At 45.6% G+C, this 27,572-nt stretch overlaps 1 protein-coding gene across 1 annotated transcript in view; it reads left to right on the top strand.

The window, feature by feature from the left end:
* FBN2 (fibrillin 2) overlaps positions 1–7,724 on the top strand; it is a 213,084-nt gene extending 205,360 nt beyond the window's left edge. Inside the window, exons 60-65 of the mRNA XM_075272282.1 lie at positions 370–486; positions 1,191–1,319; positions 2,848–2,967; positions 5,058–5,286; positions 5,948–6,119; positions 7,157–7,724. Of these exons, the coding sequence (XP_075128383.1) occupies positions 370–486; positions 1,191–1,319; positions 2,848–2,967; positions 5,058–5,286; positions 5,948–6,119; positions 7,157–7,528 (1,139 nt within the window). The 3' untranslated portion in view covers positions 7,529–7,724. The remainder of the gene's footprint in view (positions 1–369; positions 487–1,190; positions 1,320–2,847; positions 2,968–5,057; positions 5,287–5,947; positions 6,120–7,156) is intronic.
* The last annotated feature ends 19,848 nt before the right edge of the window (positions 7,725–27,572 follow it).

Below are 27,572 nucleotides of genomic sequence, written 5' to 3'. Positions count from 1 at the left end.
TAAAGAGTCAGGGGCATTAGGAATCAGAGCAAGTCAGAGAGCATGTGACCCAGTGGATTCCCAGAATGGTGAATGTTTAGCTGGGAGTAGCTGTAATCTGTGTGAACGTTTCCTATTAGCATAGACATTGGGAATGGATTGAGCATCTTTAGAATCAGTGATGTTCTTGGCTCCAACTCAATACATTATCACATCCCACAAACATCTCTAGATCCCTGTCTGTCATCTTCAAAGAGGAAGTTCGAAGGAAGCGCTTTGAATGTTCAGATGTGTAATAGTAAAACAGCTGCAACACTTCATGTCGCCAGCACGAGCGCACCTGCTGCACCAACGGAAACTGCTTAACCGAGACCTTTGTATTTATTTTAGATCTTGATGAATGTCAAACCAAGCAGCACAACTGCCAGTTTCTCTGTGTCAACAACATTGGAAGTTTCAGTTGTAAATGTCCTCCGGGCTTTACCCAACATCACACGGCGTGCATCGGTGAGAACTTACTAACAAGTACAACACTGAACATCTGGAAGAAAACAGCCATGTTCTTTGTCAACTTTAAAGAGAGAGCTTTATTTTAACTTGTCATTATGTCATGTGCATCCATTGCCGTCTGGCTTGCTTAATTCCTTGAGTTTATTTCTCTTTACACTGCAAAATCAGTTTAGGCATAAACTATACAAAATCTGTTTCCATTTTCTTGCCTGACCTTGTAAGCTGCCAATTGATTGTTTTGGAAGCAGTGGAGTCACTACTGGATTAATATACATAATATTCATTCGGGTCAGAACGGATATTTTGGAAGCACTCCTTCTCCTTGTCACTATAAACGTATCACTTTTCCTTAAACAAAATCCTTTAAATGGATCCTAGTCTGATAATATTTACTTAAGAGAGGTATGCTAAAACTTTGCAATATACAGAACTGTGAGATTTGCTTCAGTCCATCTCTGGAGCTGTCCACTATTTCAAAATATTATAAAGGTTCATGAATATAAATTGCCAGCAAATGTCGCTGACACGGAGTTCTGTCACCAATGACATTTTTCAGAAGAGGTGCATGGTAAAGACTCGTGAATATTGTGAATTTGAATAATGCATTGCTGTCACTCAGTAATATTGCACAGAATTATAAGGACCATATGGCGAGATCTATATGTTCCAGTAAATTATTTATTATATAATATGTTTTACAGATAACAACGAGTGTGGTTCACAATCCAACTTATGTGGTCCTAAAGGAGTATGCCAGAATACCCCGGGCAGCTTCACTTGTGAATGCCAAAGAGGATTTTCCCTGGATTCGACTGGCTTAAACTGTGATGGTACGCATTTGTTGGGATGGTTATTTTTATTCTTATTTCATTACAGGCATTTATAGTTATATAATAGTACATAACCCCGGCAACAGACATTTTTTTTTTACTTTGCAACACTTTATGCAAAGACAATACAGGATAGTGATCTTGCAAATAACAACCTACACATACAATAAAGTCTAAGTCCACTGGCAGCACACATGCAGGTAAGAAGACTCCCTCTCCTCCCGTGTGTCATCTACAGTGGTAATAGTGGTTGTCCTGGCAACTGGTCCTAAATAGAGATGAGCGAGTACTATTTGTAACGGCCGTTTCGAATAGCACGCACCCATTGGAATGAATGGACGTAGCCTGCGTAAGTCTGTGTGCCGGCTGCTTCCATTTATTCCTATGGGTGCGTGGCCGTTTTGAATAGTACTCGCTCATCTCTAGTCCTACACTCTGCAATCAAAGAGGGCATGTATAGACTAGTATCAGTCTTTCGTCAATAGGAAACAAGGTCTTAGGCTAAATGCATACAAACGTGTGCATGTACAGGTCCATGAGGAAACACCATGGATGGCATATGGATGGAATTTTTGTGCTATCTGTGTCCTCCACAGACCCATATGTTCCAATGGATTGCAAAGCAGTCAAGCATAGGACCTGGCCCGAGCTTTGCCTCTGAACTCATGGTCCCCTACACGGACCTCTGATAATTAAATATCATTTGTAAGAGGCCATAGAAAACACTGATCGCGCATTGAAAAAGCACAAGGTGTAGCCATTACTATATTCAACTACTTGCAGCCACAGGGAACAATAACGCACCAATATGGAATAATGGTTTAGCCATGTGTAATTTTCTGCAAGAAAGGAATTATTGATATTTTGAAGCAACATCAACAATCTGGGGTATTAGACTCCCCAGGGGTCCTGTTTTTACTATCACAGGTTTGCTTGGAGAAGAGGTGCAGTAATGGTGCAGTTTGGGCTCCTTCTCCCTCTCTGTCATCTGTGGTTGACCAGCTTGCTCTCTCTGTGCACTTTTATGCTGGGTCTAAGGATACCAGTATTCACAACTTATATACTCTGTCCTCTCATGTCTCTTTTTGTTGAGGTTCTGGGTATAGCTCCCACACAGAAGCTTCTGGCTCACATTCTCTCTGCCCAGGTTGTTCCCATATGTGTGTGTCTCCACTCTCTCTTCTTGGAAGGACTGTGCACCTTTCCTTGCTATCTTGACACAGGGTACTGATACCCTTTTGCGCTGTTTTGTTGGGGGTTGTTGCTACATTTACTCATGTATTATATTGTACTCTTTTGTGGAAAAACAACTGTGGGACAAATCCCCCCATCTGAAGTGATGACATATACTTTGTTGCAAGCTAGACTTTTAGCCAATATCATTATAAGTATGCTATATACCATATTTATCCTATTTCCATCACACATTTTCACAGTCAGAAGTACAGAAAAGGTATCAGATGTTGGCTCTACATTTAATATGTACTTTTACAAACAATGACTTTATCATTCTCCTAAATTTCTGCAGATGTTGATGAATGTGATGGAAACCACAGATGCCAACATGGATGTCAGAACATAGCTGGCGGATACCGCTGTAGCTGTCCACAGGGCTTCGTTCAGCATTTCCAGTGGAACCAGTGTGTGGGTAAGAATTTTACTTGCTGTAAACTGCAGGCCTAATGTACTCTACCTATTATAATTGAGTTTTTATAGAGTAATAGAGTTATAATAGAGTTAATGTAGCACATTTTTGTCTCACTGCAATGTTTTCTCCACCCAGTTTGAAACAAACTGAGCAATCTGCAATAGACTTCATGCTGGGGACATGCAGGCAGGGCCGCCGATAGGCCAGTATTACCGCTACTGGCGTCAGCTGCCCGGCCAAATTGAAAAATGGGGGGGGCCCGGTTTTGGCCGGCCCCCTGGCGCCCGCAGCAGCAATTGTGCTCTTGGCCGGCGTCACTGTAGTATAGTCGGGTAAGTGCCGGGGCCCACAGAGCCTCTTGGGGCCCCCGGCACTTGCCTGTCCCGATTTCAGCTCCGTCGGACGCCGATGAGCTGAATACACAGGCAATTAAAGCAGGAGCTCAGCTCAGCTCCTGCTTTAATGCTGCGCCCGGCTTCGGCATGTGTAGGCGCGATGTGATGACGCCACATCACGCTTACACCTGTCAGTGGAGTGAGAGGAGAGTCAGAGAGAGGAGCGGCGAGGGAGCGATGGAAGGAAGGGTGAGTGTAAATAAGTGTTTGTTTTGTGTTTAACATAATGAAGGGGGCCCATGAAACTGGGGGGCAAATGAAGGGGAGGGAGGGAACGGCATGACACTGTGGAAGATGAAGGGGGTGGGGAGAGAATGGCATGACACTGGGGCAGATGAAGGGGGGGAGAATGACAATACACTGGGGCAGATGAGGGGGGGAGAATGGCATTACACTGGGGCAGATGAAGGGGGGAGAATGGCATTACACTGGGGCAGATGAGGGGGAGAATGGCATTACACTGGGGCAGATGAAGTGGGAGAATGGCATGACACTGGGGCAGATGAAGGGGGGAGAATGGCATTACACTGGGGCAGATGAAGTGGGAGAATGGCATGACACTGGGGCAGATGAAGGGGGTGGGGAGAGAATGGCATGGACACTGGGGCAGATGAAGGGGGGAATGGCATGACACTGGGGCAGATGAAGGGGGGAATGACATGACACTGGGGCAGATGAAGGGGGGAATGACATGACACTGGGGCAGATGAGGGGGGGAATGACATGACACTGGGGAAGATGAGGGGGGGGAACGGCATGACACTGGGGCAGAGATGGGGGACATGAAACTGTGGGCAGTTGAAAGGGGGAGAACAGCATGAAACTGGGGGAAGAGATGGAGGGGGGACATGAAACTGGGGGCAGAGATGGAGGGGGGACATGAAACTGGGGGCAGAGGAAGGGTGTAATGAAACTGGGGGAGAGATGGAGGGGAGGCATATAATTTACAGGTGACTGTAGGAGGATTATACTGTGTGGGAGCACATGAAAATGAATGAGAATGGGTGGAGTCAACAGAAAAGTCGGTGGAGCTAAATTTGTTGCGCCGCACAGGGCCACGAGAAAATGGCCGCTTACAATACTGTGCAAGCAGCCATTTTCTCATGGAGTGTGGGCAAGTGCAGTCTGCAATGCTCGAGGCCTGAGGCCTAGAAGTTACAAGCCACCGCTGGAAGAAGAGGCTGAAGGTGACTCTCCTGATGAAGATGGAGGGGGCACTGTAGAGAGTTCTCTCACAGCATTAGGGATGCCCCCCAGTGCTGTTTGAGCGCTGAGGCCCACCCTCAGTGCTACAAGAGAGCTAATTTGCATACCGACAAGAACCAAGATTGTAGGCAAACGGCAGCACAGAGAAGACAACGAAAGGTAGGAGACAAATAGCCTTTCTTAAGGTTATTCCTACGTGGTACCTAGAAAAAGTAGTGTGTCAATGATAGGATCCCTTTAACAAAGGGATTTGGTAGCTAAGATTGCAGCAAAGTACCTACAAAATGTTCATTGCGAAAAGCCTACACAGCAATAAAGAAAAGACCTCCACAGGTCTGATGTCGTAGTCTGGAACTACTACTCATGAGGATAGTATTGAAATACCTGTCCACAAAAATTATTTTAGTTTTCAAAATTTGGATATGTGTCTATCTTAAAGAGAATGCTAATGAACGTTGACTATGTGTTTTTTTTTTTTTCCTCCGGCAGATGAGAATGAATGTGTTGCAGCAAACACATGTGGCTCTGCCTCTTGTTACAATACTCTAGGCAGCTACAAATGCGCTTGTCCACCAGGATTCGCCTATGACCAGTTTTCATCTTCATGTAATGATGTAAATGAGTGTTCATCAAGCAATCCTTGTAATTATGGCTGCTCCAACACAGACGGGGGATATCTCTGTGGATGTCCTCCTGGATACTACAGAGTTGGGCAAGGGTAAGTTGCCCTTCATAATCTTTATAATGTTATTACCATTAACATGTATAATGTCTGATAGGTGTCAAATATAACAGGGACACCTATAAAGGCCATTCCAAGTCCCCCATTCCCACTTGTGTCTACAGGTAAAAGACTACCCAGTACTCAGTGCTTTAGTATATTATAGTTATACAGGTGTGTCCTTCCTAACTCTTTCTCTTGAATGCACAGTCCCCAATGTGTGTAATGACTAGCTTTTCAAAACAGCATGATTTTGCCATATTGTATCATGCCTGATATATGGACTTGCAGCTGGTCAAGGATTTGGCGTGCATGTTTTGATATTGTGTTGAATAGGTTTCATGAGTTAAAGTTGTACACAACAGTAGGTATATCTCAGGTAAATCCTTTAATCCACATGCAAAGTATAACTCTTTTTTCGCTATTGTGTGGGGATGCGGTGAAATAAAAAAAAAAAAGTGAATGAAATGGGAATTTAACTTTAAGGAAGTGTGAAATACCTTACATTTCATTTTCTTATCATATCAGTAAACTAAATAACTATCTATTGTCAAGTAGTGATTATTTTTAACCAATATACCCTTACATTACATTTAAGAAGATCAGTCATATACTGGCTAATGACAAGGTTTATATGAAAGTACCACTTTTGTTGCAGACACTGTGTGTCCGGCTTGGCATTTAACAGAGGCCAATATTTACCTGCTGCCAGAGAGGAACGAGAGGAAGATGCTTTGTCCCCAGAAACATGTTATGAATGTAAAATAAACGGCTATCCAAAGAAAAATGGAAGGACGAAAAGAAGTTCCAATGACACAGATTCTGCAGTGGTAAGAGCAATGGCTATTTATGTCACATACAGTATATTGTTATGTTGTCTTTAGTGGTTTGATTCATTCAAATGGACTTTCCAGTTTTTATCTACTTTTATACATCTTTTTAAGGGGTAATATTGAGCACACTTTTACATTTTCATTTCAGTCTCAGATTTCAGGCATAGAATCTGGCATGACTAAAATACAACAGTATTTCTAACCATTTCTAGGCACCTCTCACAACACTTTCATCTCATTTAATGTTCGTCAGTCTAAGTATCATAAATGCTTCCCCCTGTTTAATTTGCTGAGACAGTCTGACCGTCTGTCTCCCACCTTGTCGGAAATTCATTCAGCTTTGAATGAAAAAGTAGCTGCAGGTCAGTACATGCATAGTGGTTAGCACTGCAGCCTTGCAGCGCTGGAGTCCTAGGTTCAAATCCTGCCAAGGGCAACATCTGCAAGGAGTTTGTATGTTCTCCCCGTGTTTGCGTGGGTTTCCTCCGGGTACTCCGGTTTCCTCCCACACACCAAAGACATTCTGATAGGGAATGTAGATTGTGAGCCCTATATGGGACAGTGACTAACAATCTCTATAAAGCACTGCAGAATATGATGGCGCTATATAAGTAAGCATAATAAATAAATAAATAGAGCACACATCATATATATATATATATTAGATGCATACAACACATGGTTCTTATATTACCTGCATAGAACATAAATTACATGCATAACGCACATGTCATGCATATACTACATGCATGAGCACACGTCACTCAAATATTCACTGCATAATACACTCACCTAAATAGTGACTTGACTTATGTCTCAATTCCTTAGTTTCGTTCAGCTTACTCACATATGCATAATATCTGCATTATTATGTTTTATATGTTCCATAATCACCAAAAAAATCTAAATATGCATAAATTGTAGATGTCAGAAAATACTTAAGAGAAAATACTGTAGAACTGCAGATACATATATTTTTTGCATTCATTTGTGTTTCAAAACTGAAGTTAATTTTTGGGATTTGCTTTAAACAGAATGAAGATATAAGTCTGAAGAGTCTAGATATGGAAGAGCCACTGAAGATAATGTTAAACATCTCAGAATTAAATAAGAAGAAACACATACTGGAATTTGTGCCAGCAATTCAGCCTCTGAATAACCATGTGCGCTATTTTATCTCCAATGGCAATGACACTGTCTTCCGCATTAATCAGAAAAATGGGCTCAGTTACCTCCATATAGCTCAGAAGAACATTTTACCAGGAACTTACACACTGGACATAACCAGCATTCCCCTTTACAAGAAAAGTGACTTTACGAAACTGGAAGAAAAACATGATGAAAACTACCTCTTAGGAGAACTTGGGGAGACTCTCAAAATGAGACTGCAAATCGATATCTCTTAACCTTTGTCACCAATGCAAACTCTAGCCAGTTTTATCACGTCCACCTCTTTATTTATCTATCTGAGCATGTTCTCTTTTTGAAAGCTTTATGGAGTCAGTGACCATTCGTAACAGACCACTTTTTGTATTGCACCTGCACAATGACTTTTTTCAGGAAGTATCATATAGTATTGACAGTGTTTTACATGATAAGACATGTCATCGAAGGTTATATCAATTCAAATATAGCCTCAAGTTTTTACTTAGGTAAAGTCCAAATATCTCTGACCCAAAGTCTTGTGCCAGACTTAAATTCAAATATGTAATAATAATTCAAATTTGAATTAAAATCTAATTTTAAATTACTTAATTTAAAATTACATTTCACTAAGTTCAAGTTAAAACCAGTTTTACTAAAACTTTAAAACGTAACAACTTTGATATCACATTGGTTTCAATGTTTATTATGATGTAAAGGGGTGGTCACATTCATTGCATTGATCCTGGCAGATCAGGACATCTTTTATGGGGCACAAAAACTTGGGTCTAGCAGTACATGTTGATTTTTATTTTTATTTTTTTATTTTTTAAACAAAGGGTATATCCCAACGTTAGTGACTATAACCAACTCTCTGAGTGATGCAATAAAACTGGACTCAGGGATCTGACAAAGAAGCTTACAAATATTAATTATGGATTGAAAATAATGCTTCCTATATACATAGAAAAGGCCTGGGCATTCCAATTTCTGATGAGTTTCTAGGTTTTTTTAGATCCTGTTCACACTATCATTACATCTTCCGATCTTTACAGAGCAATGACAGCTATTTTTATAAAAGATCCCTATAAATCCTGATGGATCATATTTATTTATAGTTGGTCTGCCTGGATTCTGTTGAATCGATCAAGAATAGCGCCGTAGACTACAACATTCTTGATGTCAAAAAGGACTGTATTGTGAATAGGGCCTTAAACAACCAATTGAAACAAAGAAAGATCGCAATATCTTGTGCACACTGAGATCATTATTCTGTTAGACATCTGCAACTTTTTGAGATATTTTGCTATTGTCCATAGTAAACTGTTAATGTATATTTATTTGCTGCAGTAATATATGGGATACATAATGAAAATTAATTTAAACAAGCGCCGAGCCTTTTTTGTTTGCTCATCTATTTTGCCATAATTGAGCCATTTTTTTTTACACAGTTACGAACTACTCTGGTTATTTTACCTTATGATGTTGCATAACAGCAAATAGGCTATTTTAGCTATACTGAATGTTTGATGGACATTTTTAAGTCTAAAGAAACCATCAAGCACTGGATCTTTTTCCCAATAGTGGATTATAGGCACTGCAATGGGGACAAGCCTCTCCAACACAATGGCTTCTACCACAAAGTCTCCGCTATATAGATTCCACATATGCTTGGCAGTGGGGTTTTAACGCCATGGGTGCTATTTCACATGTTATGCAGCTCTCTTAGCCAATCAGCAGCTGCCATATTGTCCACTGGTAACATGTAGTTAGGAACCCCCGGAAAGGCCGAATCTCCTACTTATGGCCATTTATGTTTGGAGGGGTTCAACTTAGCTGAAAATGGCTGTTGCATTTTCTATACCATAGGAAGGGAATCTACACCAGCTTTATAGCCATAGGGATTCCACCATCCTTGATCCAGCTCTGAATGTATGAGTTACAGTTTTGGTATACAGTTATATTCTTTATCTACTGTAGTAAAATGAAAGCTTCATCATAACAATTTCTGACATTTCATATATGTACTGTAATTCTCTAGAAGTCTCATCATTTTCTGTACAATATGGTGCTCTAATATCTATTTACTGTAGGCATTGCAATTGTAAGATTGTTGTATTTTTATAATCAAATGGCATTGGCCAATATCACCAGTAAACAAGAAAGTCAGTTCAGTTCTATGTAAACTTTATACCATACAATTCCACCATTATGTGGGAATCGGTGATAAAATAAATATCTTTGAATATTAAGAATTAATAAAAACTATCCCTTTTACTTTAAAGGGTATACAGATATGGATTTCCTTAGACAACTGGGCCCATAAGAAGTTAAAGCAAACATGACCATGCAAATTTGTACCAATTCATTCCCATATAGATACATTTTATTACACAGGTATAGACCAAAAAAATATTTTTAAAAAACAGTATTTTAATAAAAATCAAATCAGAACTTGACAAGTTCTGATATGTAAAGCATTTGTTGCATTTTATAGTCCATTCAGTGTGTATCTGGTTGACATCTGTTTTCTTACAATAAACATATTTTGGGGTATGTCGTGTTTTTTGTCTTCATTCTGAATTTCTTACATTTCTCATCATGACAGTCACAATTTCCCCCATGCCAGTAATAAAAACCACATAAAAATCATACAGTCTCCCACTAAATATGAAGGTCACAATTCCATAATGCCGGCCACAATACCCCTGCCAATCTCAATGCTCCTATAACAGCTGTAATACCCATCTTCATACGGCCAGCAGCCAGTGATGACCTCTTTCCAGTTGTATGTGTGGTGCTCACATCCAGGCCTCAGATGTAGTAAGTGATGTTGGCTCTAAAATCGAGTTATTTCGAGGCAGGAATGGGGAATATTTTATCTGTATCACAAATGAACTGGGACACTCTTCAGGAAAGAGAAGCATCTTATTATCCAATGAAAACTATAATATTGAGAAATCCCATTAAAGTTTTCCACACTGGTAAGTAATGAGTAGAGATGAGCGAACAGTGTTCTATCGAACTCATGTTCGATCGGATATTAGGCTGTTCGGCATGTTCGAATCGAATCGAACACCGCGTGGTAAAGTGCGCCATTACTCGATTCCCCTCCCACCTTCCCTGGCGCCTTTTTTGCTCCAATAACAGCGCAGGGTAGGTGGGACAGGAACTACGACACCGGTGACGTTGAGAAAAGTAGGCAAAACCCATTGGCTGCCGAAAACATGTGACCTCTAATTTAAAAGAACAGCGCCGCCCAGGTTCGCGTCATTCTGAGCTTGCAATTCACCGAGGACGGAGGTTTCCGTCCAGCTAGCTAGGGCTTAGATTCTGGGTAGGCAGGGACAGGCTAGGATAGGAAGGAGAAGACAACCAACAGCTCTTGTAAGAGCTAAATTCCAGGGAGAAGCTTGTCAGTGTAACGTGGCACTAACGGGCTCAATCGCCGCAACCCAGCTTTCCCAGGATCCTGAATGGAATACACTGTCAGTGTATTCCCGTATACCCGATATATACCCCGATACCCGTTCCAACGGTGTGCCCCCCCACCTTCACCCCAGAAATACCCTGCAAGTCCCCTAGCAATAGAATTGGGGCTATATACACCCACAATTTTTACTACTGGTATACAGTGCCATTGTCTGACTGGGAATTCAAAGAATATATTGGGAATACAAATACCCTCATTTCTTGCTACTGCCATATAGTGCCAGTGTCTGACTGGGAATTCAAAGAATATATTGGGGTTACGTGCACCCACAATTTTTACTACTGGTATACAGTGCCATTGTCTGACTGGGAATTCAAAGAATATATTGGGAATACAAATACCCTCATTTCTTGCTACTGCCATATAGTGCCAGTGTCTGACTGGGAATTCAAAGAATATATTGGGGTTACGTGCACCCACAATTTTTACTACTGGTATACAGTGCCATTGTCTGACTGGGAATTCAAAGAATATATTGGGGTTATAAATACCCTCATTTCTTGCTACTGCCATATAGTGCCAGTGTCTGACTGGGAATTCAAAGAATATATTGGGGTTACGTGCACCCACAATTTTTACTACTGGTATACAGTGCCATTGTCTGACTGGGAATTCAAAGAATATATTGGGAATACAAATACCCTCATTTCTTGCTACTTCCATATAGTGCCAGTTTCTGACTGGTAATTCAAAGAATATATTGGGGTTACGTGCACCCACAATTTTTACTACTGGTATACAGTGCCATTGTCTGACTGGGAATTCAAAGAATATATTGGGAATACAAATACCCTCATTTCTTGCTACTGCCATATAGTGCCAGTGTCTGACTGGGAATTCAAAGAATATATTGGGGTTACGTGCACCCACAATTTTTACTACTGGTATACAGTGCCATTGTCTGACTGGGAATTCAAAGAATATATTGGGAATACAAATACCCTCATTTCTTGCTACTGCCATATAGTGCCAGTGTCTGACTGGGAATTCAAAGAATATATTGGGGTTACGTGCACCCACAATTTTTACTACTGGTATACAGTGCCATTGTCTGACTGGGAATTCAAAGAATATATTGGGAATACAAATACCCTCATTTCTTGCTACTGCCATATAGTGCCAGTGTCTGACTGGGAATTCAAAGAATATATTGGGGTTACGTGCACCCACAATTTTTACTTCTGGTATACAGTGCCATTGTCTGACTGGGAATTCAAAGAATATATTGGGAATACAAATACCCTCATTTCTTGCTACTGCCATATAGTGCCAGTGTCTGACTGGGAATTCAAAGAATATATTGTGGTTACGTGCACCCACAATTTTTACTACTGGTATACAGTGCCATTGTCTGACTGGGAATTCAAAGAATATATTGGGAATACAAATACCCTCATTTCTTGCTACTGCCATATAGTGCCAGTTTCTGACTGGTAATTCAAAGAATATATTGTGGTTACGTGCACCCACAATTTTTACTACTGGTATACAGTGCCATTGTCTGACTGGGAATTCAAAGAATATATTGGGAATACAAATACCCTCATTTCTTGCTACTGCCATATAGTGCCAGTGTCTGACTGGGAATTCAAAGAATATATTGGGAATACAAATACCCTCATTTCTTGCTACTGCCATATAGTGCCAGTTTCTGACTGGTAATTCAAAGAATATATTGGGGTTACGTGCACCCACAATTTTTACTACTGGTATACAGTGCCAATTTCTAACTAGGAATTCAAAATGCGCAAGGCTCCCGGAAAGGGACGTGGACGAGGCCGTGGGCGAGGTCGGGGGAATGGTTCTGGGGAGCAAGGTAGCAGTGAAGCCACAGGGCGTCCCGTGCCTACTCCTGTGGGGCAGCAAGCATTGCGCCACTCCACAGTGCCAGGGTTGCTTGCCACATTAACTAAACTGCAGGGTACAAACCTTAGTAGGCCCGAGAATCAGGAACAGGTCTTGCAATGGCTGTCAGAGAACGCTTACAGCACATTGTCCAGCAGCCAGTCAGACTCTGCCTCCTCTCCTCCTATTACCCATCAGTCTTGTCTTCCTTCCTCCCAAAATTCCGAAGCTTTACAGAACAATAACCCAAACTGTCCCTGCTCCCCAGAGCTGTTCTCCGCTCCTTTCATTGTCCCTCAACCTGCCTCTCCACGTCACGATTCCACGAACCTAACAGAGGAGCATCTGTGTCCAGATGCTCAAACACTAGAGTCTCCTCCATCTCCGTTCGATTTGGTGGTGGATGACCAGCAACCCACCCTCATCGACGATGATGTGACGCAGTTGCCGTCAGGGCATCCAGTTGACCGGCGCATTGTGCGGGAGGAGGAGATGAGACAGGAGTTGGAAGAGGAAGTGGTGGATGATGAGGACACTGACCCGACCTGGACAGGGGGGATGTCAAGCGGGGAAAGTAGTGTGGATGTTGAGGCAGGTGCAGCACCAAAAAGGGTAGCTAGAGGCAGAGGCAGAGGTCAGCAGCTTAGGCGAAGCCAGGCCACACCCGGAATCTCCCAAGATGTTCCAGTTCGTACCCAGCCCCGAAAAACTCCCACCTCGAGGGCACGTTTCTCGAAGGTGTGGAGTTTTTTCAAGGAATGCGCCGAGGACAGATATAGTGTTGTCTGCACAATTTGCCTCTCGAAATTGATTAGGGGCTCTGAGAAGAGCAACCTGTCCACCACTTCAATGCGCCGTCATTTGGAATCCAAGCACTGGAATCAGTGGCAGGCAGCAACGGCAGGACAAAGGCCGCCTGCCGTTCACGCCACTGCCACTGCCTCTGCCACTGCCTCTGCCTCTGCCACTGCCACTGCTGACTGTGCTGGCGATGCACTCCAGAGGACGAGCCAGGACACCACTTCATCTGCCTCTGCCACTTTGTTGACTTCTACCTCATCCTCCCCTGGTCCTGTCTTATCTCCTTCTCCTGCACCATCAAAGGCACCATCAGGCGTTTCTTTACAACAACCCACCATCTCTCAGACATTGGAGCGGCGGCAGAAATACACTGCTAACCACCCACACGCGCAAGCCTTGAACGCCAACATCGCTAAACTGCTGGCCCAGGAGATGTTGGCGTTCTGGCTTGTTGAAACTCCCGCCTTCCTGGACCTGATGGCAACTGCGGCACCTCGCTATGCCGTCCCTAGCCGTCACTACTTCTCCCGGTGTGCCGTCCCCGCCTTGCACCAGCACGTGTCACTCAACATCAGGCGGGCCCTTAGTTCCGCGCTTTGCACAAAGGTCCACTTGACCACCGACGCGTGGACAAGTGCATGCGGACAGGGACGCTACATTTCACTGACGGCACACTGGGTGAATGTAGTTGAGGCTGGGACTGCTTCCCAAACTGGCCCGGTGTACCTCGTCTCCCCGCCTAACATTCCTGGCAGGGACACGAGAAGAACACCCCCCTCCTCCTCCTCCTCTACCGCCTCCTCCTCCTCTGCCACCGCCTCCTCCTCCGCCACCGCCTCCTCCTCCGCTGTTAGATTGACCCCAGCTACGAGTTGGAAACGTTGCAGCACTGGCGTTGGTAGACGTCAGCAGGCTGTGCTGAAGCTGATCAGCTTGGGGGACAGACAGCACACTGCCTCCGAGGTGAGGGATGCCCTCCTCGATGAGACGGCAATATGGTTTGAGCCGCTGCACCTGGGCCCAGGCATGGTCGTTTGTGATAACGGCCGGAACCTGGTAGCAGCTCTGGAGCTTGCCGGACTCCAACATGTTCCATGCCTGGCCCACGTCTTCAACCTAGTGGTGCAACGTTTCCTAAAGAGCTACCCCAATGTTCCAGAGCTACTGGTGAAAGTGCGGCGCATGTGCGCCCACTTTCGCAAGTCGACAGTAGCCGCTGCTAGCTTAAAATCTCTCCAGCAACGCCTGCATGTGCCACAACACCGGCTTTTGTGCGACGTCCCCACACGCTGGAACTCAACGTTTCAGATGTTGAATAGAGTGGTTGAGCAGCAGAGACCTTTGATGGAATACCAGCTACAAAACCCTAGGGTGCCACAAAGTCAGCTGCCTCAGTTTCACATCCATGAGTGGCCATGGATGAGAGACCTTTGTGACATCCTACGGGTCTTTGAGGAGTCCACAAGGAGGGTGAGCTCTGAGGATGCGATGGTGAGCCTTACAATCCCGCTCTTGTGTGTTCTGAGAGAATCCCTGATTGACATCAGGGATAACTCAGATCACACAGAGGAGTTAGGGATAGCATCCGATCCGTCACAGCTGGAGAGTAGGTCCACACATCTGTCCGCTTCACTGCGTTTAATGGAGGAGGAGGAGGAGGAGGAGGAGGAAGAAGAGTTGTCCGATGATGTGATGGTGATACAGGAGGCTTCCGGGCAACTTCGAATCGTCCCATTGTTGCAGCGCGGATGGGTAGACATGGAGGATGAGGAGGAAATGGAGATTGAACTTTCCGGTGGGGCCAGAGGAGTCATGCCAACTAACACTGTGGCAGACATGGCTGAGTTCATGTTGGGGTGCTTTACAACCGACAAGCGTATTGTCAAAATCATGGAGGACAACCAGTACTGGATCTTTGCTATCCTTGACCCCCGGTATAAAAACAACATCTCGTCTTTTATTCCGGTAGAGGGGAGGGCCAATCGCATCAATGCTTGCCACAGGCAATTGGTGCAGAATATGATGGAGATGTTTCCAGCATGTGACGTTGGCGGCAGGGAGGGCAGTTCCTCCAGTAGGCAACCAAGTTCTCACCGGTCCACACAAACGAGGGGCACACTGTCTAAGGTCTGGGACACCTTGATGGCACCCCCTCGCCAAAGTGCCGCCACGGAGGGTCCTAGTGTCACCAGGCGTGAGAAGTATAGGCGCATGTTGCGGGAATACCTTTCCGACCACAGCCCTGTCCTCTCCGACCCCTCTGCGCCCTACACGTATTGGGTGTCGAAGTTGGACCTGTGGCTTGAACTTGCCCTATATGCCTTGGAGGTGCTGTCCTGTCCTGCTGCCAGCGTCCTATCTGAGAGGGTGTTCAGTGCAGCCGGTGGCATCATCACTGACAAGCGCACCCGTCTGTCAGCTGAGAGTGCCGACCGGCTCACTTTGATAAAAATGAACCACCACTGGATAGAGCCTTCATTTTTGTGCCCACCTGTGTAAAGCACCCCAACATGAAACTCCATGTCTGTACTCAACCTCTCCAATTCCTCCGCATCCTCATACTCATCCACCATAAGCGTTGCACAATTCTGCTAATACTAGGCTCCCTCCAACATGATTTCCCCCAACTCTGCTGGTTAGAGGCTCCCTCCACCCTGATTTCCACCAACTCTGCTGGTTAGAGGCTCCCTCCACCCTGCTTTCCCACAACTCTGCTGGTTAGAGGCTCCCTCCACCATGAATTTGCCCAAACTGGGCTGGTTAGAGGCTCCCTCCACCATGAATTGGTCCAAACTGGGTTTTTTAGAGGCTCCCTCCACCATGAATTGGTCCAAACTGGGGTTTTTAGAGGCTCCCTCCACCATGAATTGGTCCAAACTGGGCTGTTTAGCGGCTCCCTCCACCATTAATTGGTCCAAACTGGGCTGGTTAGAGGCTCCCTCCACCATGAATTTGCCCAAACTGGGCTGTTTAGAGGCTCCCTCCACCATGAATTTGCCCAAACTGGGCTGGTTAGAGGCTCCCTCCACCATGAATTGGTCCAAACTGGGGTTTTTAGAGGCTCCCTCCACCATGAATTGGTCCAAACTTGGCTGTTTAGAGGCTCCCTCCACCATTAATTGGTCCAAACTGGGCTGGTTAGAGGCTCCCTCCACCATGAATTGGTCCAAACTGGGTTTTTTAGAGGCTCCCTCCACCATGAATTTGCCCAAACTGGGCTGTTTAGAGGCTCCCTCCACCATGAATTGGTCCAAACTGGGCTGTTTAGAGGCTCCCTCCACCATGAATTTGCCCAAACTGGGCTGTTTAGCGGCTCCCTCCACCATTAATTGGTCCAAACTGGGCTGGTTAGAGGCTCCCTCCACCATGAATTTGCCCAAACTGGGCTGTTTAGAGGCTCCCTCCACCATGAATTTGCCCAAACTGGGCTGGTTAGAGGCTCCCTCCACCATGAATTGGTCCAAACTGGGGTTTTTAGAGGCTCCCTCCACCATGAATTGGTCCAAACTTGGCTGTTTAGAGGCTCCCTCCACCATGAATTGGTCCAAACTGGGGTGGTTAGAGGCTCCCTCCACCATTAATTGGTCCAAACTGGGCTGGTTAGAGGCTCCCTCCACCATTAATTGGTCCAAACTGGGCTGGTTAGAGGCTCCCTCCACCATTAATTGGTCCAAACTGGGCTGGTTAGAGGCTCCCTCCACCATTAATTGGTCCAAACTGGGCTGGTTAGAGGCTCCCTCCACCATGAATTTGCCCAAACTGGGCTGTTTAGCGGCTCCCTCCACCATGAATTGGTCCAAACTGGGTTTTTTAGAGGCTCCCTCCACCATGAATTTGCCCAAACTGGGCTGGTTAGAGGCTCCCTCCACCATGAATTTGCCCAAACTGGGCTGGTTAGAGGCTCCCTCCACCATGAATTGGTCCAAACTGGGTTTTTTAGAGGCTCCCTCCACCATGAATTTGCCCACACTGGGCTGGTTAGAGGCTCCCTCCACCATGAATTGGTCCAAACTGGGGTTTTTAGAGGCTCCCTCCACCATGAATTTGCCCAAACTGGGGTGTTTAGAGGCTCCCTCCACCATGAATTTGCCCAAACTCTGCTGGTTAGAGGCTCAATCCACCCTGATTTTCAAAACAAATGTTGGTGCCAACCTCAACTTACTACAAGGGCCAAATTCACTGCTGGTGACAAGCTCTCCTCACTGCAAGTGCCAAATACACATGTTTCAAGGTGTTTTCCTACTGTCAGAGATGTGGTATTGAGTGTGTAAAGTGTGTAGTTGTTAGGCTGTGATGTTGGGGTAATAGAGGGTCTTTGGTGTGTTAGATGCCCCCAGACATGCTTCCCCTGCTGTCCCAGTGTCATTCCAGAGGTGTTGGCATCATTTCCTGGGGTGTCATAGTGGACTTGGTGACCCTCCAGACACGGATTTGGGTTTCCCCCTTAACGAGTATCTGTTCCCCATAGACTATAATGGGGTTCGAAACCCATTCGAACACACGAACATTGAGCGGCTGTTCGAATCGAATTTCGAACCTCGAACATTTTAGTGTTCGCTCATCTCTAGTAATGAGCAAAGTGTGTATGTTTCATCATTGGCAGTCCTTTATGTACCATACATAGTTTTCTATGTTATTTTATATAGCTATAGAGCCTGGTTTGCATTTCAGGTTTACAATAGATTTCACAATAAATGCATTATGGGTAGATAAAATATCTCATTCATTCTGCTGTGGTTCCTCTGGTTCCCTGTCTTCTATTTATTTCTATAAATTATTCATCAGTTTCTCAGACAACCCTGTGCTCACTGTGCTGGTCCATCCCAGAGTTTATATACATAGGGTAATCTGCGATATTCCCTCGTGCCCTTGGATGTGCTTTTGCACTATATCCTATGCATTATTCTATGATGCATTTTATCCTTGTGCAATTAAATATAATAACATTCTATTGCAATCCACTAGTGTTGGAACAATTTTATTCCAGTATTCCCTGATGTACATAGGATTGTGGTGAATTTCTGCCTACTTGTTGCTTCTACTTGAAGGGTTTAGAGGTAATATCCCTAATAGTCTACAGTGGTTTAGGATTTCATGTATGGATGTCGTTCATACTGAGTATTCCTGCTTTTTTAAAGGGGTTATAAAAGTCCAGAAATGTTATGAACAAAAACACCACAAATCATATCTCACCTTATAAATGTTCCCTGTTTCAGCACTGGCAACCCATTCCCATTATTGTTTGATTGTCATAATTACATCCTATTCATCCTCCTGGGACAGACCTTTAAAAGTTCCTTTACCAAAATGCCTGGGACTCTGCTTACTGGTTTGGAAAAAAGTCATTACAGCTACAAAAAAAAAGTCACACATCACTTTGCATAAAAATGTGACCATGTCAGAATATTTGGTTTGGTAGCTGACTGCACATCACGACCACCATGGAGGGACTTGCAAAAACAATGCTTCTGCTTTGTGCTATTACTGTAATTCCAAAAGAAGTGAAAGGTAGTTATGGAAAAGCATAATACAACATAATACAACTCCATCACTGGAGATATGTAAACAGTGTAGCTTAGCTGTTTCCATAGCTCTCATTCACCTCTATAGGTGTTACCAAAGCAGCGTAGAGGAGCGCCACTAAACTATTACTGGAAGTCCTGTCCTGGTGATTGTAACCTGTAGCCAGCGTTTCCATCTCAACCACGATTTGCCATAGAAAAAAATGGTACGGTCTATTCTTAACCCTGTAAAATGGGTCTGTAAGAGAACTGAATGGGACTAAACAAGGCATCAGTCACATGACCCTCAAGTCTCATGGGACCCCTAGTTAATTGTCCAGGAGACAAGTCATTAGTAATATTCTGAGGAGCAAAACACATATAGTATTACTACAGCATCATTTCATCATCAGAGACGTCAACCTTAGAGAGACATTTAAAAAGTGATTTGTAAGCAATGGGTTCAGAAATAAAAGTGTAGTGACCACTATGAGAATATCAACACACAGAGAACAGATTAGCAGAGAACACTATATACATGGATATAGAATTGGAGGGGCCATTATATATTGTCATATATAGTAGCCATCATATACATTATATTATGTAGTATTATGTAGAAAAGGAGGATTATTATATTGAGGGGGATCATTATATATGGGATATAGAGGGGGGTATGGAATAAGAGGGGGTCATCATATGGGCTGTACCATTTTACTGTGCATCTGCAAAACTGTATAATTTCAAAATTTACAGATCAATAAATTATATAAAAAAAATAACTGGAATAACTCTTTAATAAAAACATAAAACTTATCATAAACTCCATGAAACAAAAGGATTTCAAACTAAATTGTCCATCAGCACCACCTAGAGGAGGCAGCGCAAATATTTTACAAGTATGCTATATCAATATTCCTTACAAAAATGTGACATAAAAATTATTATTGGATTATAAGAACGCAGAATATAATACAATATATACCTGCTTAAGGGTACTTTCATTTGAAGTTACAGACCTACAGCAAGTAGAAATACTGAATGTTCATTATTCAGATTTTTGTATAGCAGAAATTATTATATTTGGTTATCTGAACCCTTTGACTGGGAAAATGTAGTGTGAAAAACACATTGAACAACAACATAGGGCAAACTACTGTGAAGCTAAGGCTCCATGTAGTGGGCTGCAACGAGAAAGCGCTGCGAAAAAAAAAACAGATTTTTCCCATAGTGCTTTACACAGAAAGTCCGCAGAGGTTTCCTCTTCCATTACACCTATAGGGAAACCACCAGCATTTCCGTAGGTATAATTGTCATGCTGTTATTTTTAGAGATGAGCGAACAGTGTTCTATCGAACACATGTTCGATCGGATATCAGGGTGTTCGCCATGTTCGAATCGAATCGAACACCGCGTGGTAAAGTGCGCCAAAATTTGATTCCCCTCCCACCTTCCCTGGCGCCTTTTTTGCACCAATAACAGCGCAGGGGAGGTGGGACAGGAACTACGACACCGGGGGCATTGAAAAAAATTGGAAAAAGTCATTGGCTGCCGAAATCAGGTGACCTCCATTTTAGACGAATAGTGGATTTCAAATCCGGGTCATATGAGAATGTGAACTTTGTGACTATGAGACAGGGATAGCTGTACAGGCAGGGATAGCTAGGGATAACCTTTATTTAGGGGGGAATGTTATTAAAAATAACTTTTTGGGGCTCTATCGGGTGTGTAATTGTGATTTTTGTGAGATAAACTTTTTCCCATAGGGATGCATTGGCCAGCGCTGATTGGCCGAATTCCGTACTCTGGCCAATCAGTGCTGGCCAATGCATTCTATTGGCGTGATGAAGCAGAGTGTGCACAAGGGTTCAAGTGCACCCTCGGCTCTGATGTAGCAGAGCCGAGGGTGCGCTTGAACCCTTGTGCACACTCTGCTTCATCAAGCCAATAGAATGCATTGGCCAGCGCTGATTGGCCAATGCATTCTATTAGCCCGATGAAGTAGAGCTGAATGTGTGTGCTAAGCACACACATTCAGCACTGCTTCATCACGCCAATACAATGCATTAGCCAGTGCTGATTGGCCAGAGTACGGAATTCGGCCAATCAGCGCTGGCTCTGCTGGAGGAGGCGGAGTCTAAGATCGCTCCACACCAGTCTCCATTCAGGTCCGACCTTAGACTCCGCCTCCTCCAGCAGAGCCAGCGCTGATTGGCCGAATTCCGTACTCTGGCCAATCAGCACTGGCTAATGCATTGTATTGGCGTGATGAAGCAGTGCTGAATGTGTGTGCTTAGCACACACATTCAGCTCTACTTCATCGGGCTAATAGAATGCATTGGCCAATCAGCGCTGGCCAATGCATTCTATTAGCTTGATGAAGCAGAGTGTGCACAAGGGTTCAAGCGCACCCTCGGCTCTGATGTAGCAGAGCCGAGGCTGCACAAGGGTTCAAGCGCACCCTCGGCTCTGATGTAGCAGAGACGAGGATGCACTTGAACCCTTGTGCACCCTCGGCTCTGCTACATCAGAGCCGAGGGTGCGCTTGAACCCTTGTGCACCCTCGGCTCTGCTACATCAGAGCCGAGGGTGCGCTTGAACCCTTGTGCACCCTCGGCTCTGCTACATCAGAGCCGAGGGTGCGCTTGAACCCTTGTGCAGCCTCGGCTCTGCTACATCAGAGCCGAGGGTGCGCTTGAACCCTTGTGCACCCTCGGCTCTGCTACATCAGAGCCGAGGGTGCGCTTGAACCCTTGTGCACACTCTGCTTCATCAAGCTAATAGAATGCATTGGCCAGCGCTGATTGAAGCAGAGCTGAATCTGTGTGCTTAGCTCAACTACTCCACCAGTGTAGTTGAGCTAAACATACACATTCAGCACTGCTTCATCACGCCAATAGAATGCATTGGCCAGCACTGATTGGCCAGAGTACGGAATTCGGCCAATCAGCGCTGGCTCTGCTGGAGGAGGCGGAGTCTAAGGTCGGACCTGAATGGAGACTGGTGTGGAGCGATCTTAGACTCCGCCTCCTCCAGCAGAGCCAGCGCTGATTGGTCGAGTTCCGTACGCTGGCCAATCAGCGCTGGCCAATGCATTCTATTAGCCCGATGAAGTAGAGCTGAATGTGTGACCAGCAGAGTTGTGGGAAATTCATGGTGGAGGGAGCCTCTGACCAGCAGAGTTTTGGGAAATTCATGGTGGAGGGAGCCTCTGACCAGCAGAGTTTTGGGAAATTCGTGGTGGAGGGAGCCTCTGACCAGCAGAGTTTTGGGAAATTCATGGTGGAGGGAGCCTCTGACCAGCAGAGTTTTGGGAAATTCATGGTGGAGGGAGCCTCTGACCAGCAGAGTTTTGGGAAATTCATGGTGGAGGGAGCCTCTGACCAGCAGAGTTTTGGGAAATTCATGGTGGAGGGAGCCTCTGACCAGCAGAGTTTTGGGAAATTCATGGTGGAGGGAGCCTCTGACCAGCAGAGTTTTGGGAAATTCATGGTGGAGGGAGCCTCTGACCAGCAGAGTTTTGGGAAATTCATGGTGGAGGGAGCCTCTGACCAGCAGAGTTTTGGGAAATTCATGGTGGAGGGAGCCTCTGACCAGCAGAGTTTTGGGAAATTCATGGTGGAGGGAGCCTCTGACCAGCAGAGTTTTGGGAAATCATGGTGGAGGGAGCCTAGTAGGAGCAGAATTGTGCAACGCTTATCGTGGATGAGTATGAGGATGCGGAGGAGGAATTGGAGAGGTTGAGCACAGACATCGACTTTCATGTTGGGATGCTTTACACAGGTGGGCATGAAAATGAAGGCTCTATCCAGTGGTGGTTCATTTCTATCAAAGTGAGCCGGTCGGCACTCTCAGCTGACAGCCAGCTGCGCTTGTCAGTGATGATGCCACCGGCTGCATTGAACACCCTCTCAGATAGGACGCTGGTGGCAGGACAGGGCAGCACCTCCAAGGCATATAGGGCAAGTTCAAGCAACAGGTCCAACTTCGACACCCAATACGTGTAGGGCGCAGAGGGATCGGAGAGGACAGGGATGTGGTCGGAAAGGTATTCCCGCAACATGCACCTATACTTCTCACGCCTGGTGACACTAGGACCCTCAGTGGTGGTACTTTGGCAAGGGGGTGCCATCAAGGTGTCCCAGACCTTAGACATTGTGCCCCTTGTTTGTGTGGACCGGTGAGCACTTGGTCGCCTAGTGGAGGAACTGCCCTCCCTGCCGCCAATGTCACATGCTGGAAACATCTCCATCATATTCTGCACCAATTGCTTGTGGCAAGCATTGATGCGTTTGGCCCTCCCCTCTACCGGAATTAAAGGTGAGATTTATTTTTATACCGGGGTCAAGGATAGCAAAGATCCAGTACTGGTTGTCCTCCATTATTTTGACAATACGCTTGTCAGTTGTAAAGCACCCCAACATGAAGTCAGCCATGTGTGCCACAGTGTTAGTTGGCATGACTCCTCTGGCCCCACCGGAAAGTTCAATCTCCATTTCCTCCTCATCCTCCCTTTCTACCCATCCGCGCTGCAACAATGGGACGATTCGAAGTTGCCCGGAAGCCTCCTGTATCACCATCATATCATCGGACAGGTCTTCCTCCTCCTCCTCCTCTTCCTCCATTAAACACGGTGAAGCGGACAGATGTGTGGACCTACTCTTCAGCTGTGACGGATCTGATGCTATCCCTGACTCCTCTGTGTGATCTGAGTTATCCCTGATGTCAATGAGGGATTCTCTCAGCACAAATACAAGAGCGGGATTGTAAGGCTCACCATCGCATCTTCAGAGCTCACCCTCTTTGTGGACTCCTCAAACACCCTTAGTATGTCACAAAGGTCTCTCATCCATGGCCACTCATGGCTGAGAAACTGAGGCAGCTGACTTTGTGGCACCCTAGGGTTTTGTATCTGGTATTCCATCAAAGGTCTCTGCTGCTCAACTACTCTACTCAACATCTGATAAGTTGAGTTCCAGCGTGTGGGGACGTCGCACAAAAGCCGGTGTTGTGGCACATGCAGGCATTGCTGGAGTGTTTTTAAGCTAGCAGCGGCTACTGTCGACTTGCGAAAGTGGGCGCACATGCGCCGCACTTCACCAGTAGCTCCGGAACATTTGGGTAGCTGTTTAAAAAATGTTGCACCACTAGGTTAAAGACGTGGGACAGGCATGGAACATGGAGTCCGGCAAGCTCCAGAGCTGCTACCAGGTTCCGGCCGTTATCACAAACGACCATGCCTGGGCCCAGGTGCAGCGGCTCAAACCATATTGCCGTCTCATCGAGGAGGGCATCCCTCACCTCGGAGGCAGTGTGCTTTCTGTCCCCCAAGCTGATCAGCTTCAGCACGGCCTGCTGACGTCTACTAACGCCAGTGCTGCAACGTTTCCAACTCGTTACTGGGGTCAATCTAAAAGCAGCGGAGGAGGAGGAGGCGGTGGAGGAGGAAGAGGGTGTTGTTCCCGTGTCCCTGCCAGGAATGTTAGGTGGGGAGACGAGGTACACCGGGCCAGTTTGGGAAGCAGTCCCAGCCTCAACTACATTCACCCAGTGTGCCGTCAGTGAAATGTAGCGTCCCTGTCCGCATGCACTTGTCCACGCGTTGGTGGTCAAGTGGACCTTTGTGCAAAGTGTGGAACCAAGGGCCCACCTGATGTTGAGTGACACGTGCTGGTGCAAGGCGGGGACCGCACACCGGGAGAAGTAGTGACGACTAGGGACGGCATAGCGAGGTGCCGCACTTGCCATCAGGTCCAGGAAGGCCGGAGTTTCAACAAGCCGGAACGCCAACATCTCCTGGGCTAGCAGTTTAGCGATGTTGGTGTTCAAGGCTTGCGCGTGTGGGTGGTTAGCGGTGTATTTCTGCCGGTGCTCCAATGTCTGAGAGATGGTTGGTTGGTGGAAAGAAGCACCTGATGGTGCATGAGATGGTGCAGGAGAAGGAGATAAGACAGGAACAGGGGAGGATGAGGGAGAAGTCAACAAAGTGGCGGAGCCAGGTGATGTGGTGTCCTAGCTCGTCCTCTGGAGTGCATCTCCAGCACTGTGAGCAGTGGGAGAGGCAGTGGCATCAACGGCGGGCGACGTTTGTTCTGCCGTTGCTCTCTGCCACTGATTCCAGTGCTTGGATTCCAAATGACGGCGCATTGAAATGGTGGACAGGTTGCTCTTCTCAGAGCCCCTACTCAATTTCGAGAGGCAAATTGTGCAAACAACACTATATCTGTCCTTGGCGCATTCCTTGAAAAAACTCCACACCTTCGAGAAACGTGCCCTTGAGGTGGGAGTTTTTCTGGGCTGGGTACAAAAGGGAACATCTTGGGAGATTCCGGGTGTGGCCTGGCTTCGCCGAAGCAGCTGACCTCTGCCTCTGCCTCTAGCTACCCTTTTTGGTGCTGCACCTGCCTCAACATCCACACTACTTTCCCCGCTTGACATCCCCCCTGTCCAGGTCGGGTCAGTGTCCTCATTGTCCACCAACTCCTCTTCCAACTCCTGTCTCACCTCCTCCTCCTGCACAACGCTCATGGCAACTGGCTGCCCTGACGGCAACTGTGTCTCATCGTCGTCGATGAGGGTGGGTTGATGGTCATCCGCCACCAAATCTACCGGAGATGGAGGAGGCTCCAGTGTTTGAGCATCTGGACACAGATACACGTCTGGTAGCTCCGTGGAATCGCTAAATGGAGGGGCAGGTTGAGGGACAGTGAAAGGACCGGAGAACAGCTCCAGGGAGCTGGGAAAGTTGGGGTTATTGTTCTGGGAATTTTGGGAGGAAGGAGGAGGAGAGGAGGTAGAGGCTGACTGGCTGTGCTGTAAGCATTATCCGACAGCCATAGCAAGACCTGTTCCTGGTTCTTGGGCCTAGTAAGGTTTGTACCCTGCAGCCTAGTTAATGTGGCAGGCAACCCTGGGACTGTGGAGCGGCGCAATGCTTGCTGCCCCACAGGAGTAGGCATGGGATGCCCTGTGGCTTCACCGCCAACTTGCTCCCCAGAAGCATTCCCCCGACCTCGTCCACGGCCTCGTACACGTCCCCTTCCGGGAGCCTTGCGCATTTTAATGTGCTTTCCTTGCTTAAACACACTCAGAACCTGGGTGTATATGCCAATACCAAGAAATTAAGGGTGTATGTAGGCCCCAATTTATTTGGTGGAATTAACACTCAGAACCTGGGTGTTTATGCCAATATCAACAAATTAACCCCTTCCCGCCGATGGCATTTTTTGATTTTCGTTTTTCGTTTTTGACTCCCCTCCTTCTAAACCCCATAACTTTTTTATTTCTCCGCTCCCAGAGCCCTAAGAGGTCTTAATTTTTGCGGGACAAATTTTTCGTCATGATGCCACCATCAATTATTCTATATAATGTACTGGGAAGCTGAAAAAAAATTCAGAATGTGGTGGATTTGAAGAAAAAATGCATTTCTGCGACATTCTTACGGCACATGTCGGGAAGGGGTTAAGGGGGGATGCAGGCCCCAATATATTTGGGGAATTAACACTCAGAAACTAGCACTATATGCCAATAGCAACAATTGAGGGTGGTATGCAGGACCAAATATATTTTAGGAATTCACAGTCAGAAACTGGCACTATATGCCAATAGCAAGAATTGAGGGTGGTATGAAGGCCCCAATATATTTGAGGAATTTACAGTTAGAAACTGGCACTATATGCTAATAGCAAGAATTGAGGGTGGTATGAAGACCCCAATATGTTTGGGGAATTCACAGTCAGAAACTGGCGCTATATGCCAATAGCAACAATTGAAAGTGGTATGAAGGCCCCAATATATTTGGGGAATTCACAGTCAGAAACTGGCACTATATGCCAATAGCAACAATTGAGGGTGGTATGCAGGCCCCAATATATTTGAGGAATTAACACTCAGTAACTGGCACTATATGCCAATAGCAACAATTGAGGGTGGTATGAAGGCCCCAATATATTTGGGGAATTTACAGTCATAAACTGTCACTATATGCCAATAGCAAGAATTGAGGGTGGTATGAAGGCCCCAATATATTTGGGGAATTTACAGTCATAAACTGTCACTATATGCCAATAGCAAGAATTGAGGGTGGTATGAAGGCCCCAATATGTTTGGGGAATTCACAGTCAGAAACTGGCACTATATGACAATAGCAACAATTGAGGGTGGTATGAAGGCCCCAATATATTTGGGGAATTCACAGTCAGAAGCTGGCACTATATGCCAATAGCAACAATTGAGGATGGTATGCAGGACCCAATATATTTGGGGAATTAACACTCAGTAACTGGCACTATATTCCAATAGCAACAAATGGAGGGTGTATGTAGCCCCAATTTTATTGTTGGGGGATTACACACAGGGTATTCAAGTTAGTTTCAGGGGTGGGTGGGGGTGCACACTGTTGGAACGTGGATTGGGGGTATATAGGGTATATGGGAATATACTTTCAGTGTATCCCACTCAGGATCATTCACAGTGTGGAAAGATGGGTTGCGCAGATACAGCCTGTCCATGCCACGTTACTGTGATGGACACTGACAAGACACTGGAATGTAGCTCTTAAAAGAGCTGTTGGTTTTGTTCTCCTTCCTATCCTATCCCTGCCTACCAGAATCTGATTCCTAACTCTATGGCCGCAGACCTCCGTCTGTGACCAAGTGAAAGCTCAGA

This window comes from Leptodactylus fuscus, chromosome 1, assembly GCF_031893055.1.
Source record: "Leptodactylus fuscus isolate aLepFus1 chromosome 1, aLepFus1.hap2, whole genome shotgun sequence".
Classification (NCBI taxonomy): domain Eukaryota; kingdom Metazoa; phylum Chordata; class Amphibia; order Anura; family Leptodactylidae; genus Leptodactylus; species Leptodactylus fuscus.
This window is presented reverse-complemented; position numbering and strand designations above follow the sequence as displayed.